The sequence below is a fragment of the Nesoenas mayeri genome (genome assembly GCF_963082525.1).
Source record: "Nesoenas mayeri genome assembly, chromosome: 2".
Taxonomy (NCBI): Eukaryota; Metazoa; Chordata; class Aves; order Columbiformes; family Columbidae; genus Nesoenas; species Nesoenas mayeri.
The window spans coordinates 105,432,349-105,451,063 of record NC_137543.1 but is presented as its reverse complement, the minus strand read 5'-3'; the positions used below and the strand labels follow the sequence as shown (position 1 = coordinate 105,451,063).

General features: G+C 36.2%; 1 protein-coding gene across 1 annotated transcript in view; it reads left to right on the top strand.

Moving 5' to 3' along the window:
* Nucleotides 1–18,715, top strand: part of CNTNAP2 (contactin associated protein 2) — a gene marked incomplete at its 3' end in the record, with an annotated part of 1,137,334 nt that overhangs the window by 795,814 nt on the left and 322,805 nt on the right. The window contains exon 13 of the mRNA XM_080338877.1: nucleotides 1,588–1,788. Within this exon, the coding sequence (XP_080195003.1) occupies nucleotides 1,588–1,788 (201 nt within the window). The remainder of the gene's footprint in view (nucleotides 1–1,587; nucleotides 1,789–18,715) is intronic.

The window sequence follows — 18,715 nt, the reverse complement described above, 5'->3', positions numbered from 1 at the left end:
GACAAATGGCACACAGTAATACTTCTGGTGACTTGCTGTTCAGTAGTTTAAAGCAGTAAAAAGCATACAGAGTCTATTGTAGGCTGGATATTACACACATGCATGTGCACTATGCTGTGGGAAGTGTTGAGATTCAGTCAATGCTACTATATTTCTTATTACCAGATGAGGTTGTCCTTCCCCCTTCCTTTTGTCTTTCCACACTAAACAGAAGCTTTTATATTTTCATTGTCTCCTACGTCTGTTATTTCTTATGTTGATACCTGTACCATAACCACAAGCAGGGAGGTGATATGGTGCTGCTATTGTAAAAGTCTCAGTAAGCAGTAATTTTGGTTTACTCCGGGTAACACTGTTTAGGTAAAAATGTGGAAACCTTGATAAACTGCAGTGTTTTCAGTATTAATCACTAAATGATGTCATCACATAAGAATCTGGTGCATTGCTGTTGTTACAGTACTGCAAAGCACTGTTTCTAGCCCACCGCAACTTACCATGCACAGTAAATTTTCCTCATATAGAAACCTTGAATCTTTAGTGCATCCGTGTTATGTCCTTCTAATCAATTTCTGATCAAAGCTAATCCTTATTAGTTCCATATTAGTCACCATTAGCATCAGTTGTTCAAGGAAGTCTCTTCACACAGTGTATCGATTATCGAAACTACGAAAGCAGTCAGGGTTTCCTCCTTTCATTGGTTCATGGGTGCTGCAGCTACACTCTCATATGATGGCTTTTCATGTGCAATGCATTTCTTCTCCAGTACTCCTCAAAAAAGTATCTTGCAGAACATTTTTATCTTTTGTCAAAGACCTAGCTGTATTTTAATTCAGTTCCACTGTGTGTCTTTGTTGCAGTTTAAGCCAAGCTAGCAATATAACCACAATAGCCGCTTGCTCTCTGTGCCCTCCCTCCCCACAATTAGGGGAGAGAATTGAGAGGGAAGGGAGAAACTCATGGATTGAGGTAAACACAGTTTAATTAAAAAACAAAATAATAGTAGTTTTATGTTCTAGAAATAGAATATAAAATAAGAGATACTCGATGCAATTTCTCACGAACTCCATTCACAGAGCACCTGGTCTCAAATAGCCAGTCCTGGAGAGAGAGTAAAAGGCAGAAAGGCCCATGGGTTCTGCAAAATAACAGGATGGCAAAAGGCCAAACCAAAGAAACTCCAACAAATAACTCTCCTGAACAGGTCTCTGTCGGGGCTCCGAAAAAAAAGAACTAACCAGAAGATCCTCACTCTTCTTAGATATGAAGCATGATGCTAATGGGATGGAATACTGTTACTGATCAGTCTGGATGTCAGTCAAGCTCTGCCCCATCCATGCCCTCCTTCCTCGATGTCTCACACCTGTGGGCAGAATGCTCAGTGTCCTTGGCTCTCAGACCAGAGCAATTAAAAACATTAACTCTGTCCTGGGGTGTTAACTTCTTGTTCCCAAGCTAAGTCCAAATAGTGAATGTAATAGCTACAAAAAAGAAAGGTTTCTAACTGCCTGAAAAAAATTAGCTCACTTTCAGTCAAACCAGCACAGTCTTTTACCACTTTTTGTCTTGTATTTCCTCCCTGTCTTTCAGAGGATAAAGTTTGGACAACTGTGTACCATGATCTGCAAATGCAGACTTCTGTGGGAGGCAGCAGCCCGGAAAAGTTATCTGTACTGCAGCTCAACTACAGTGCAACGATGGACCAAATTTCTGCCATTACCAGTAGTGCTGAATACTGCGAGCAGTTTATCTCCTATTCTTGCAAGATGTCTCGGCTGCTGAATACACCAGGTAGGCTGAGAGTGGGATATCAGTTAAATATAATGTTCAAGAACTTTGAACAATTCAACAGGTATTGGTGTTAAATCAGTCCATTCAGTGAACATACTTCTTTGTTCTCCTTCATTAAAGTTCACAAAGAGGTAAAATATTGAAAATACAGAAGAAATTATTTTCTTGGGAAATTTTGCCTGTTTGTGTACTACTGCAACGCATTTTGTTGCACCACAAATCTGTGTTCTTCTTTCAGATCTGTCACTTCTTAAAGAAGGCGGCTTTTGGTAAACAGGGTAACTTTGTTTAATCAGTAGAGGCATTGAAAACTTGCTTTGAACTTTATCCTGTTTTTCTGGTTGTCAGATTTCACATGCTACAGTCAGCAAGGCCACTGCCTGAATGAGGGTTGGAATTTTTCCAGTACTAACTTTGAGATAGTTTCTTAACCACAGAATATTTGTGGGTAATCAGATTCCTTACACACTGTAGAGATTGGCATGGTCAGTAATGTGGTTGTGTGAGAAATATGATATGGTATTACCTACAAGAAGATTCATTATGAGTTTCTCATTCTGCTGTGTAGCTTTACAGGAAGAGTCCTAGTACTGCTTACTGTATGTGCCTTCTCAACACATCTTATCTGTAACTGATAAAGTCAAAAGTATTCATTGTTCCAGAATGACTGAAGCAGCACATAAAGAAGGAATTCAGTTTTAGAAACTCTTTTAATATGCACCAAGTACTTTATCTATGCTGTAATTGTGTATGGTAACATTTGATGTTAAATAAATCTTTAATGGTACTTAATGAATACTGGGTTATAAGTGGAAACATATAAAACATTTTCATGATTGTGAAAGGAGGTCATTGTGATAGGAGCAATTAAAATGCATTTTAGAATAAACTAATGGCTGGATGCTTATGGTGTTATACTTAAGGCTGCATCACCTCATTAATTTATTTTGATATATTTTCTTATGGTGCTATAGATAAGAATTCTTTTGGCATGCATGTGCATCTTATCCCTATTTCCATGAACATTCTGTTAGTTAATAGATACTGTAATGCTTGTTACCCCTCTCCCTCCTCCCTGCTGTTTTTGAACTATTTCTAATGCATGGTTTGTCACTGTTGCTATCATTTTGCTTAATTTAGCATAGCACAGAGACTCCAAAAAGTGGAAAATAATTTCTTCCTTATTGGGCATTAATGTATAGGATCCTAAATCATATTTTTAACTTGAATTATCGTAATTAGGTTCTGCTGATAGATACAAGCTCCCTGCTTGAATATGCATTAGGCAAGTAGTATATGAATGTATCTTTGGGTAGGTATTTAGAAGGCAAATCTACTTGGGGACACAGGCTGGAGATAATGTGCATAGAAAGCTCATAGTTTACATAGAGAACAGTGCTGGATTCTCCTTCTTTAAATGTATAAGACTATTATTTCAGGACCAAATTGTATTTGTTAGTATATGTTTGTACCGTAATAAAAGAAAGATATACTGTAATTGCAGAGGTTTGTCCTAGCTTGTAGATTTAAATGAACAATTAAGAAGTACACAAAATAATAACTTCTAAAAATTTCTTTAAAGAATAATAAATTCCAGATATTTGCATTTTTAAGCTTCTCAGAAATGGTTTGATATATTTTGCAGATAGCTCTTTCTTCATGTTTTCACCTTTTATATGGAAAGATAAATTCTCTTAGAAACTCTTTATAAGCTATTTTTTTGGTCTGAAAAGTGAGTTTCCAGGGAGGTATTTTGTTTTGTTCCACTTTGTTTCTCCTGTAATCGAGAGAAAGAAACAACAAAAGCAGATGATTTTAACCAAAACAACAGCAAAGAAACACTCTGCAATGTTTGCGTAACGCCTGTAATGGTATGTATGCGTAGCACAGCTGTCTATGTGTTAGTGGGGAATGGGCCAATACATTTTGTTTTTAAGCTATGTGTTTTTGGCTTCAATCTGTGGCTTTTAAGCTCAGAAACTAATTTTTCATACCTTTCTCTGTTTTGGAGGGTGGGGAGGGGAGAGGATTGCCTTGTATGTTAAACATATAATGACACCCTATTCATCTCATAGCACAACTCCAAGTACTTATGTGGCTTCTTCTACCACACAGTTTTCTGTATAAGTCATTGCAAGTATGGTGCCCACGCAAAGAAATGAAAAAAAAAAAAAAAAAAGACACTTTTGTATTTCTCAGGAAGTGGAATCCTGGTTGTATTGAAGCCAGTGGTAAAACCTGTGTAGACTTAATGGGATCAGGATAGTATTTGTAGCCTCAACTGAAGGTGCTTTTTTAGGTCAGAACTTTTCCTTTACACCTTTCAGACATTGAAGTATCCACTTAGAACCTACTAGTGTTTTTGTTTTAAATTGCACGAAAGAGAACAGAGAAAACTGAGAAGAGAGTACAGGAACTAAACGTTTTCATTTTTTGCCTTTTGGGGATCACATCACTTTACTACATGATTCCTTCTCAGGGAGAAACTGCCCATTTAACATATTTAAACAAATCAGGAGCAAGGCTGTTTATTGATCTATTCATAGCAGTTAATTTGCTAGCCATCAGTGAACTATAACTCGTGCTGCATTTGGTTATGCAGTTCTTGACAAGGTAGTCAAGGCATATACAATTACACTAATGTATATTCTGCTGCTGATAACTTGAACAGGTGCTTTTATGCAGTGGAAACTGCATGTAAGTTCTGTATTTGAGGAAAGCCTGTTTTGTTGTGGTTTTGTTTTTTTTTTTCTTTTTGGCCATGGGCACAGTGATCACAATTCTCATACTCGTGTGCTTTGACACATGAAAATCAAACTTAAGAATTCTTGTTCTTCTATTATGAGTTTTAGATTTTGGATTTTGTTTCTTTATTCTTCCAAGTCAATTTATTTTTTTTTTTTTCTTAATAATGGGCTTTCATCCAAGCAAAATAACACGTGTCCCAGTGAACAGATTAAAGTCATTGCCAACAGTAGCGATTGGGAGTGATTTTACAGGTCACAATGCCATTCCCTTTCCACTTAGTCTAAGAGAAGCCAGTAATAAGATGTTCCATGTAAATCAATTCATAAGTGACTTCTGCAGGCATTCCCCAAAACAGCAGTCTCATAAAACCTTAGGATAATTCAAGTTGGAAGGGACTGCTAAAGGTCATCTGGTCCAGTTTTCTACCCAAAGTTGGATGAACAATCCTATTCTAGTAGTAACTAAAGACTATCTGGAAATGCAGTTTTCCTTCCTCACTGCTTTGAATTTGTTTTTTTTTTTTCTTTGTTTTGAACTTGCAGCCAAATATGTTTTAAATGATGCTCAAAGCTTAACAAAAGATGATCAGAAAAACAAAATTAGTCAAGATAGCTTGATGGCTTTCTTAAGAAAGCACAAAACCAGACATCTCTGCTGAAAACACACCATATTATCATGATTAACAATAAAACTATAGGTGCACTCAAAATTTTTAGGAAAGCAATTTTCAAGCAGGGAGCCTGCAGTGGATGCAGTTGTCCACAGTCTTTGTGTCGATTAACGACATACCAAGGAGATCTGTTTTCAGTTCCTGATTCAAATAGAGATTTCCTTTATGACTTTAACAATTTATTTATTTATTTATTTATTTCTGTCAAGATGAGGCGGACGCTTCTTATTGTCTCTATTGTCTATTTAGATAATAGCTTTTAGAACAAGAATTCCTTTGTGAATATGCAGCTATTAGCATGACAGAGGATTGATCTTGACAATCCAAGTAACTAGTGCTGTTAATATATGAATGAAATTATAAGCCCATGAACCATAATTGCAACTTAATAGCAGCATACATGTGTATGTAAATTAGCAGAAAAAATAAACATCCGACTTTTTGTTTTGTTTTGCTCTTTTAAATTTACATTTCCCATATCCTCTTTTCTTCTTGTTTCCTTGGAAACTTCCATTTTGAGAAGATAATGATATGTTTAGTGCTGAGGACGCGCAGAAAGCTAGCTGTTTTGAGTTCTCTGTGCCCATACACTTTCCAATTGTTAGGGGAGGTGAAAGGACATTTCCTTTATTTGCAAACAGTAACTTGGAGACAGAAGAAAGCTCTTTTATGCCCACTGGTTAACATGAGGGAACACAGCAATGCAGGATATAGAATCACTTTGCTTTTATAGGAAGAAGCTTCCCTTTTTTTGCTGTAAAAAGCAAAGTGAAATACAGGACAGTGAGTCAATATACTAAAAGAATGCAAAATGCTAGTTAATAAAATTATATATCTTCATCCAGTGTTGTCATTAGACCTCCCAATAACACCTGTTTCTGGCGTCCTTGGTGTAAAATTCTCCACTGCCCACTGATCTCAGCCTCTGAAATGGGGAGGGAACAGCACACTGCTTGTACCATTTTTCCTTTCCTTCTGGGAACGAGAACCTGAAGGGAGGAGAGCTGCTGTGTTTACGGTGTCTGTGGGTCTGTGACTTCCCAGAGCTGTAGGAACTGTAATAAAAAGTCAGAGTGTGGGAGCTAGCAGCATAGATACAGAGAACAGAACAAGATTTGTTGGTGTTGTGTTCTGATTTTTATTCCTATTCACTGTGCCTGCAGGCAGCATATGAAAAGCATAAAGCAGAGTTACTGCAGTACATGAATTACTGTTTCATGCCTGTTGTCTTTGGAGGATATGAGACAGCAGCTTCGTGAATTCAGGAGTTTAACACGTGAAATAGAAAACTTAATTTTCTGTTTGATTGTTTTAGTTACAATAAAGTAGTTGTGAATACCAGTAACAAATAAGATTTACGGGTATATGAGATAAAGACAAAGTTAAAAATTGCAATATGGTGTTTTTCCTAAGTAGCCATTCAAATCAAAACTTAGTATATAAACTTTCACATCCCTAGATACTAAATGATCTAGAATGCTCATTGCAGATATCATTCTTGCTTAAACATAGTTTTTCAAAAAGAGTCTGAGAGAAGAACGGGATTTCTGCAGTCACTAAGTGATGAATGGAAGCTGCTCAAAAACTTGCTTAGGCTTCAGTATTTCATTCTCAATGTTCATTCAGTAAACATGCCCATGAGCTTTCATATATCTTGTCCAGCCTTATGGCATACGTTGATTGTTCCCTTCCCTGTCATTGTTCTAGAAAAATCGATTTCACTTTCTAGTGATTTTTCTAGCACAAGGGTAGGCAGGAACAATATCCTTGCTCCGCTCTGACCTACATGCTCATATCCTAGAGGTGGAAACCAACAGCTTTTGGAGATTTCTTTTTTCTTTAGTCATTGTCATATTGCTGTGGAACTGTAGCAGACATCAATTCATAGATTAAATGTTTCTTCTGAAATATGGGTCTTCTTAGGTAAATATTAGGTAAGTAAATGGTTAGTTAAGAGGTCATTTTTTCCGGTCCGTTAGTCCATCCTTATCTTATGTCTTTGTTTCACTCTGGACTTATTGCTTATCTCTTAACAGTTCCTTTGAGGTTTGTAGACACTGTGGTCCATGAGTCTCTTGGTTTCACTTTATCTTCGTAATACTTTTAGCTGGTAAACTAGCTTTGCTAATTTTCCAAGTTATCTTTGCTGTTGTGTAGGACTTAGACTTAATCCATATCACTAAATGAAAAAGGCTACGTGTTGCTTTGGTGTTTGTTAGAAATAATAGTAGCAGATAAGAGTTTTGTGAATGTTAGAAATCCTCTATGGAAAGTGTAAATGCAGTGCTGTGAGCCGTAGTTTCTTTACTATGCCTTTTTAAGAAAAAGTGGTGCATTTAAGTTTTAACTTTGCAGTTATAGCAGAATGTTGCAGAACTGGTTGTTTTCCTGTAAATGTGCTCTGCCTATGGTGGGAAAATATTCACATTCTTTAATTCTTAAAAGAAAGATAGAGGAAGGCAATAATTACTCCGCTGTTTGTACTGAATCATGTTTTATAAAACTTTTCAAAGCCATCCAGGGTTAATGTTTTCACACAAATAGTCACAGACATTCCTTCTTCATGATCCCAGGTTGTTCTGGGGAAAAGTAATCTTTTTTGATGAATGACCAAAACAGATTAGTTTATTAATTTTTCAGACAAAATGGCTGTAGATGGTATAACATTACATGTCTTGACAAAAATTTATCTTTCACCTGGATCGTAAATGCATTTGCATTACTTTGGAAATTTTTTCTTATTCAAATATGCAGTAAAAATATCCAGTGTTTCTTTTGTCATTCCCATTCCTGAGATGAATGTGAGTCATGAACAAATGTATGATGAAGCAGGCTAAACATAGGCAATTAAGAGAAGATGGTTCTGTCCAGTGCATAAAACAAAAGAATCATAAGACAGACCTCTATTCCCTACTGCATTATGATCTTCTCTTGGCCTTTTGTTCATTGCGCTGCATTGCCTTATAAGAAAAGTGTTCAACTATTACTGAAACATTGTCTGCCTTGTTTTCACCGATGAAATGGTACTGTTTCATTTCTTGAGGCTGTGACTTTTACCCATTATCTGAAGGTTATAAGGCTTTCCTAAATTCTAACCTAAGACATCCCAACTGACAGCCTGGGGCATTGAGCTGTCCCTTCTATATTAGGCTTTACATTTGGAAAGCCTTTCTCCTTCCCAGCAGCTATATTAAACAGTCTTTAGTTAATGTCTGGAGTTTGGAAGTCCTGCTTTGTAAGAACTACTTTTTGTTGTTAGTAATGTTATCAGATCCCATCCCCTGTATCATACATGTTTCTCATAGTGAGTCCATCAGACAAACCTCTGGAACACAGCAGAATGCATATGAATTTGAGAATGGATATGGTGTGATTGCTGACATGTGTGGCAATTTGAACAGCCCAACATACCTCTTATTCCAAGAGTATGTTTGAGTATGGTTTTTTACTACACTTTTTATTTACGTATGCTTGATGTTATTTATCGAATCAAGCTATTAAAATGTTTTTCTGAATTGTCTCTGAAACTTGAGTACCTGAAATAATTTCCTTTTTTCATTTTGTGTATAATTTCACATACATTTTCCCTACTTTTCCACATTTTCTTTATAATATAATCCATTCTTTCCATTAAACCCCTTCAATGATTTCATACTCTACCTGCATATGTTTGCTAATGTTAAAACAGTGTCTGTCTTTGACCAGCAAATATGGTCTGAGTGTGTATGAGGACAGACTTTTACTAAGGGTTAAAGGAAGCATGCAATAAGCACTAGGAATTTTAAAATCGAGTTTGTGTAACATCATTGCCATTTTAATCTGCAGGAGGAGTGCATGTTGTCTCTTGAACTTTTGTGCATTTATGTGCTTGTGGCACAAGCTGTACTTATCTGTAGATTTGCTCATGGAAATGTATCTACATGTAGGAATTTATATAGAAGGAGATGGCCTCCAGGTAATGATCACTGCTTCTTAGAAGGAATTACCTGAACGAGATATTTTTTCAATGTATCTTTTGAAATATTTTGTTATGTGAGACTTGCTTAATGTGAGAAGATGCAAAAAGTTTATTGATCTCTGATTTTCTGTAAAGTAGGCATGTTTTGCTGAAAAGGACAGTATCTTCTGTTTTCACAGAGTTTGTTGCCAAAAAAAAAAAGAAAATCTGATCACTGCCTTAGATTCTTGGAATAAGGAGTGAGAAAGATATTCACTTGATTAATAGGAATAGAAAAATGAATATACAAGTTTTCTGGAAAAATGTATCTGCAGATTTAAAAAAAAAAAAAAATTTTACACAACTACTGGTGGAAATTAATCTTTGAATCTGGACATTTGTTGGCCAGTGCAATGGTGAAGATAGAGCTGTGAACAAGACGCAGGAAGTGAAAATGTGGTCCAGCATTTCAGAAGCAGCAGCTGAAGATTTGAAAGCAGTTACCGATGTAGCTGCTAAACTGTAATAAGTTTCAGAAAGAAGCAGCTGATTGGTATATGCTGCTATCTCAGTTACCTTAGAAAAGACCCATTATACTAGTTTCTTTTGGAAGCCTACCCCAATAGTGCTTTGCAGAAATTGCTGGAATGTTATGGTAGTCAACGTGGACTCTGTAAAGCAAACGTATGCTCCACAAGTAATAGTGGGGTTTCACCTACAGCTTGTGAAGATCCTGTGTATTGCCACAACAGCCATGAAGATGCTTTGTTTAATCTACAGATGTGCAATTATATATTATACATAACTTACTAACTAATGAATTCAAGATACATTTGATATAAGTCAAGCTATTTTTAAAATGGCATGTCTGTCAAAGCATTTACTTAGATGATCAGCTATAATGAATCTTTTGTATCAAGTTTAAATTGTATCCACAAAAGAATTTGTATTTTGGAACATGTTACACTTGTCTCCCACCACATTAAGAGCTAGTAATCTGTTTTCTGCTGACATTAGTCCATCTCAGAAGTTCTTTTTACCTTTTATCTCTTTCCCCTTTACTTATTCCACTTTGATGTTTTATTGTGTCTCTGCCTCAGATATTTGTAACATATTCTGATTTCATATATACATTTGTAAAATCTTAATAGTATTTACAGTGGTGTTACTCTCAGATGACACAGGAGTAACAGATCAAAGCTTCTTTTCTTTTTAATCATCTGTCCCCTCTGGCATAGACTGTGTTTTTGTGTTTTCCTCATTTTTTTGCAAAGCACTGTGTCAAGTAGCAAGAATGTTTGGAAGAGATATTGAACCAATTTCTTTTCCAGAAAATCTGAAATTGCAAGCAGACCAAAACAATTGTCAGACATGTAAGATAATTCATCTGTGATGATATTCTGCACCACTATGCAATTTTTCATCCACAGATCTAAAAATATCATTACAAAATCTCCAAATGGGAGTTGGAAGTAGTGAGAATTTTGTTTTGTTTGGATTGGGGGTTTTGGTTTTGGTTGTTTAATGACTTCTGTGCAAATTGTGTTTGAATGTAGTACTCCTAAGGAAATGAGAGGATTGCTGGCCACAATTTAATGATCAATGCAGATCAACATTTACTATGCTAAGCACAGATCAGGCTTAATCTCAATGAAGCAAAAAAACAGTGAATCTAGCTCAGATTAGTATTGCATCTTGATCTGTCACCTGATGACCACTTTTGTTGTTCACAATCACATTCAAGTACAAGAAATCTGTAACACCATCAAGACTTTGTGAATATGGAAGAAACAAAGAACGTTAATGAGTGATAACCAAAGGTCTGCCAAAGGCCAAATTAGGTGTTTCCTCTGTGAAGTCAGGGTTTTACCAACAGAACTTCTTAACATCCACTTGGCTCATTATTGAAGTGGAGCAACTGAGTATACACATATACTTCAATGAGAAGTGCAAAGGTAATTGAGATATGTTAGCATGCATCATCCCAATGTCATTGTCTAGTTTTCTTTGGACTCACATGCAGGTTTCATATTGTACAGCAACAGCTGGACAAAAGAAAGATAATCCAGTTACCTATTAAGTCAAATCACTTGGCATCCTTTGTGGGCTGACTCTCTTGTATTGTACATGAATTCCTGTGAACACAGGAAAAATTATAAGCAATTCGAATGTTTATAGTATTACTGTTGTCAAGATTCATTTTTATTCAAAGTAATGCAACTACGTGAACTAACGTTTAGAGAAAAGGTTAGATTGTTCTTTGAATGCCATGCTAACTTTGATAATCCTTTTATTATATGCCTTTTGTCAGGAATTCACTGTCTTTCTCTATTTTAAGACCAAACACACACACACAAAATCCTGTCAATTCAGTCTACTAAAGGATTCTTTGTCTCCCAAACTTTGTAATCCTTGCTGGAGTTATGACGGAGGAGTGATAATAGCATAGATCCTCTTCTTTGTCAGTGACTGAAAAAAAGCAATGCTTTCTTGCTGACAAAATCTTAAGTCGAGCATAATCAAAACGAATTTCAAGATAATTTCTCTCCTACTTCAGCATATTCTTTGAGATTTCTCCCAGATTAATTGCAGAGCAACTCCAATGGCGGCAACATGGAGCTTACTGAAGTTCTATCTCCTGTATTAAGGCCCATTATTAATGACATTTCCCTGCAGTAAGGTGGTGAGCATCTTTTTATCTGCTCTTTTGTTCCTAATGCCTCTGTATTGCATCAGCAAAAATACTGGCATCTTACGTTGTGATTTTTCTTGTTCATAAGTCTCCCCACTCATTATTTTAAGGTGTGCTCTGATTCATAAAATACTTTGCTTTCCATCAAAATGAGTATTTTTCAAACACCAGGCACATGGCACTAGGTTTGGTCTATTTGGGAACTAAGAGAGAGCAACACTGAGTATTCATCTCAGGTCAGGAACATTTGCCTTGCTCCTCAGAGCCCTCATCTCCAAATGCAGCCTGGAAATGCCCTGGGTGACCTGATCATCCTGTTCCCTCCAAGTCTGGATATCCTTCCAAGGTAAATGGATGGACATGGGTAGGCAAGGAAGCATAGTAATTATGATAGATTCTGTAATGGAAATTAGAGAAGAGCCAAAGTGGCAAAGCACTCCAGAAAGTACCCTTCCTTTGCAGTCAGGGCTCCTGGGACTTGCACACCCTGCAACAGGACTAACAGAGAGAAAATGGCATACGTGGTAGGGTGCTTCCTCACTTTCATATGTAAGAGGCTTAGAATGGAAACAAAGGCATAATTCTTGCAACAAGATTCTATTTCACTTTGCAGAAGCTTTCAGTAAATGATTCACAATCCTACAAACTAAAGGAGTGGCATGTTTGGAAGGCACAGGACATCTTGCACGTGTATTCCTGGTATAATAATTTATCCAAGACAGTAAGCAAGAGCTTGCTAAAAAAGTTTTTTGAATGAATTTGAAGGAGAGTTTACAGAAAGCAACCTTTTCTGTTTCTCTTCAGCTTTTAAATAATCAAAGTGATTATTTATTATTTAAAGAGGAAATTTAAGAAATGGTAATGACTCTGGTTACTGTCATTCTGGAAAACTTAGGGCTTTTTTCTGTTTTGTATTTTCTTATGCAAACATAATGTGACAAAAGTCTGAAAAAAATTATCAAAATTGGTATTGCCAGTGATTATCAGAGGGGTGACTAAGGCTGCACGTTATCTGTGCAGGGAGTTGCAGTAACAAGCCACACAGTAATTTCAGGCAGAGTAATTTCCCCACATTCCTCCTATATTAATGTCATTTCTGTAGTTTTACTATGTTTTAATTAAAATGCAATATTATTACTCTATAATAAGAAGCCTAACCTACAAATAAAGATATCAAATTTAAATACAGATTACAATCCCTGGATTATTGACACCACCAATTCTTGTTTTCGTCTGACTATCGATATTTTATTGGGATATGGGTATTTACAAAAATAGGCCATTTTAATATTTAAGGGAAATGCTTTGTCTATTGTGTTTTAGTGTGATGTTTTTAAAATAAGTTAATTTAATCTAACAAATTTATTTCTTGTTTTTTCCTCTCATACTTTGCTACTATGTTTTATTCATATGTTTTCCTATCATTAAGATTTCAAACAGATCAGAATACTTTTTTTTTATTTAATATAATTTGGTAGTAAAACTTGTTCAATATTTCTAAGAGTTAACTCTTCCCCTAAACAAACATTTAAGGAGGTCAGGAGGATTCAAAATATTCACTATATACATTGTAATTTTTCAACTGTAGTTGAATATTTCAATACTAAGTTTGTAAAAAGAAATACAAAGGAAAACATATACTTCTTCATGTATAGCTTCAATATTAATTAAAATAATTGTTTTAAATTTAGTTATTTTTTAGCTTTTTAATTGTTCTGCCTTTTTTTTTTTCCCCTTCATTTTTTGAAGTCCATTCTGTCATGGCTTTGGTTACTTCTTTTTTCCTCTCTCACTTGGTTTTTAACTGACTAGTTCTAATCAATACATGAGGAGGGGTTATTGCTTCCACTGTTCATTTTTTCAAGCTATGAAAATCTGATTTGGGATGCTCCTTCTCTCTGTTTATGTCGCTCTTCATCAAATCATTTTCAGAGTTTCCAGAAGAAGATGGGCAAGGGTTTAGAAGATACTGGGGGCAATGAGAGAGGATTATAGTTTAGCAGGTGGAGATAGTGTTGTGAAGAGATTGTGGAATTTGGAAGCTGCTTAGGAAGCAGGTAATGTAGTGCCATTTTTAGGAGATGATGGAGTATCCAAATCACTCTGTGTATATGGCAGCTGAAAGGCTTATGACAGCCAACAAAAATATACTGAAGGGATCATTGTTGAGCTTAATTACTTTGTTCTCAAATTGGAGTTGGTTTAGTGGACATTAATGTGCTAATATTAGCTAGGTTTGGGGAAATTAAGATATTGCTATAAAAGGATTCTAGAAAGTATGGAAGTGGTGCAGAATAATAAAAATGTGAGATATTAAAAATGGTTGAATAACATTCTGCAGTTGGAAAATTGGACAGTACTTCAGATTTCTTAGCGGAATAGAGTCACATCTAGTGTATCTTCCTTGAAATCAGTAGAGTAATGAAAGTCAATTTGCCATATAAGCTGTTTTCAGGTTTTGATTAATTTTAATGGGATTTGCTATGTTTTAAAATGAACTCTTTTGAAAATGCAGAGCAAGTTGTAGGTCAAAAAAGGAACAAAATGTGTCTGGGCATGTCCTGGGCTACAGGAGAATAAAACAGCTGCTGCTGCTTTAGTTCAGTAGCATGTTGGAAGTAAGTACTTTACAGTTTCATAGAAAAAAACAGAGCACTTATCCAATACAGTAAACCCACATTTGCTTTGATTGATGTCAAACTTCACACTACCATATGCCACTTGTAGAAATATGTCCTAATCTAAAATTGTCCTGAAATTTGATTAGCCCCTTAAACTGCTGTAAACTCTTGAGTTCTGCTTTTGGATGCCCTATAACTTCTCTTCAGATGCTCTTGGGGTTCAGTACTTGTCCCGTCCCAACAGATGGGATGAGGGATGAGTTAACTCTGAACACGACATGTGCCCTGTCTCACCAGGTGAGATCAGGTGTGAGTTAACTCTGGGTATTGCTGCACAATAATGTGAAGTGAATGACAGACAATCACTCCAGAGGTTGAATTCAATTATGAATTTACTAAAAGCACTTGGTGGAATACAAATTACAGCTATTAGTGACTTGGCAAAAGTATGTTATAATATCACAAAGCTTAACAATACATTGACAGCAAAAGCCCTTCCAAGAATGGTGGACTGGCAACAATTAGTAACTATAATGTAAAACTGAACAAGACTTTAGCAGCAGAACTTACAGTGAACTTACAATGTGTTTGCTTTTTAACTATTTTATATAGATAAAAACATACCTTAGTATGTTCAAAAAAAAGGAAGAGAGAGAAAGAAGGAAAACTGAGAGAGAAAGAGAGTGTAAGATATCACCGCTCCACAGGTACATCGGTCCCGCGTCAACCTGTGGAGGTGGGTGGACACGTTGAAGATTTACGTGCTACCACCAAATGTTACACGTGAGGTTGTTTTATAAGCCGGTTCATTTACGTGTGAGATAGCAGAGGGTGGTTTGTCTCCTCTCCCTGTTTGCTCTTCATGCTAATTAGGAAGACTCTTCTGGAAATGGGTCTGGGGTCTTCAAACTAGGGGATGGTTCAGAGTACTGACTGGAAGTGAGTTGTTCCGCCTGTCACGGGTAGGTGTTGGTTTGTGGTTTCTTCTGGTAATTAGTTGTCCGAAAGATGGTTCATCTTTATCATCCCAAATAGGCCATGAGGCCTTCACAGCAACACTGTTAATTGCCTTTATCTTACAAGGTGTCTGTCTCCATTGCCATCTATCTTTTCCACCCAAAGTAACAAACCCCAGATGTTTAAGGCATAACATAGCCTTTTGTTCTTCTAAGGATGGAGGGAATGCTTCAAGGTTGTCACAGTACGCTTTTCACTTTCTGACATGAATTTATGCATATAAAATAGTTAGAAAGCAAACACAGTCAAAGAAGTGACTTCTCTAAAGCTTGCCTAGAGGATTCAATGAAGGACAATTGATCAGTTTAAGTATTAACTCTAATTTAAATGCACACACCAATATAATTCAAAGTATGTGTCTGAAGAAGATAAAATTTTTGAAAATGTGTAATACAGTTGGGTTTATTAATTGAAAACCAGCATATAAAGGAAATTTCGATAATATTGGAATGCTGAGTTCTTAATCCAGGTTCAGATCCCACACAAAACCGTAGTGCCTGAAAATGAATTCTACTGTGTGGCTGTTCAGCTATCAAGATAAAATTAATTGATAGTCTCAGTCTACTTCCTACTGGACATATGCTGCATGTAATATAATCATCATCATTGCTGCCACCTTCCACATCTGCCTTTGCTAAGGCCACCAACTGGCCCACTTGCTAGTCTCCTACAGCAACAGGTGATGTAGGGTTGTGTGAGCAATTTATTTTTGGTTGGCTGTATGCAGGGGGAAAAAAGTGAGGAAAGACAGAACAAATGTTTAAAAGTTGTTAAAAGGTCTACTTCTTCAGGTCAAATTATTATAAGTTTCGCATTTTATAGCTAACAAATAAAAATAACTGAATTTTTGTTTTGCAAAATACAAAACAATGAATTAAAATTCTCATTTGTTTTGTTTTGATTTTTTTTTGTTCCCTCAGTTGTTTTTGTTTTAACAGCATGCTGAGTTTGACAATTAACAGTTTCTTCAGCTAAAACCCATGTTTTCACAGGTGAAAGATATTTTGACACCAAAATTGATCAGTTCCAAGTTGCGTCACACTGGCAGTCGTCAGACTCATGCTGAGTTAGCACATTTGCATAGTTGTGACTTGATCTGTATTTATTAATAAGATTGAGTAAATTTATTGGAATGATTAACAAATCTAGCAATGATTATTGGCACTTATCTTTTACTAAAGTAATAATCAGGTGAAATGACTGGAGTTATACTTTATGATATAGTGAAAATGGTTTCCCATAGTGAAAAAACACAGCTGTCCTCATCCTGTGGTCACCTAGCAGTGTTACTGCCATTTGGTAACTTTATACTATGTAAAAAAGTATACATCTTGTTTATTTGTCAGTTAATTAACTGTATTTTCATCAACTCTAATGGGAGCTTCATTGGCTTTTAAGGACCAGAAAATACATTTTGATCTCAGCTTATTTTTCAAGTTTAGAGCTGGAAGTGGTTTCATATATATGTCATGACAAGGTTGACAGGAAACTTGTTATTTTACTTGCTCTGATGTTTGGTGGATTTATAAAAATATTTCTGCAAACAGGAGATGGTATTTTCCATTCTGGTCAGAACAGTATTAAATGTATGATAGTCAAAGTGATTATTTCCTGTATACTGGCATTTTAGTATTTGTGTTACAGAGTCTTTCCTTCCAATTTATTTTATAGCAACGTTCAAGTTTGTAGTTTGGATTTGATGCTGGAACAGAGCCACAGGTCAGCATACTTTGGCTGGAAAATGTTTTCTAAATAGCATTAAGTATGGCAATTTACATCAGGAATGACTCTACACATGGTTAATTCCTCCCTCCTGTCAGCTGTAAATAAGAACTGATATTAGAAAGGTTGCAATTTATGTTAATGATAGTGGCAAAAGCATTGGTACAATGCTTCTCATATGGGTTTATGCAAATGGTTGATTGCTACAGAAGTATGTTTTAACATAAAGCACATCCTCAGGTAATTTATGGAAAAATGACAAGATGTTAAATACTAAGTGAGGCACTGATCAGTGAGCAATATCATTCCCTCAAATCAGTACACATTTTCAGAACAGTGCTCATCATTACTTTGGAGAAGAAAAAAGCATACTGTACAAAAAAATTATGATACACAGGATACTGTGTAGAGATATAGTGCAGATCATATTAAATGATATCTTTCCATAAGCACTGTAAGTTTGGGGAACTATTTTTTAAGTTGCATTCATAAAAATATCAGTTAAGGAACTGAAACCAAGTATGAAAGACATGATGGGAAAAACAAATATTTGCAGAATCATATAATCATAGAAAGGTTAGAAAAGATCTATGGAGGTCACCTGATCCAACCCCCCCTACTCAAGTAAGGCCACCTAGAGCCAGTTACACAGGGCTGTTTCCAGATGGCTTTTTTGTAAGTCTCCAAGAAGGGGAAACTCCACAACCTCCTTGAGGAACCCATGCCAGCGCTCAGTCACCCTCGCAGTGAAAAAGAATTTCCTGATGTTCAGAGGGAACCGCCTGTTTCAGCTTGTGTCCATGGTCTCATCACTGGGCACTGCTGGAAAGAGCCTGGCTCTCTCTTCCTTATGCCATCCCTTCAGGTGTTCATATACATTGAATGTATACCTGAAATTACCAAAAGCATATTCCATACCATATAACTTCATAGATTAAAACTGGGGGTAGAGGAAGAAAGAGTGGGATTTGACTTCCAAGTTGGCACCTGCTTGGAGAGTGGCCTGGAATCACCCTCCCTCCCTCCCTCCCTCCCTTCCTTCCTTCCTTCCTTCCTTCCTTCCTTCCTTCCTTCTTTCCTTCCTTCTTTCGTTTCTTTCTTTCTTTTCTTTCTTTCTTTTCTTTCTTTCTTTTCTTTCTTTCTTTTCTTTCTCTTTCTTTCTTTCTTTTCTTTCTTTCTTTTCTTTCTCTTTCTTTCTTTCTTTTCTTTCTTTTCTTTCTTTGTTTCTTTTCTTCCTCCTTCACTTACTAAGGTGTCTCTATCTCAACCCATGTGATTTCTTACTCTTGCTCTGCCTGTTCTCTCACCTAGTCCATGGCACAGGAGTTAGCAGCTACGTGGGTGCTGAGGGGCTGGCCCAGTCAGCCCACCGGGCTTTGAATCTGAGAATTTGAAATCAATGCATAACTACTGCTAAGAGGTACAAAATTATTATATTAATATATTTCAACACAAATTAAGTGCTGAGGTTTTTCAAAGAGCAATTAGTTGAGGAGGAGAAATCTGTACTTTTTACTTAT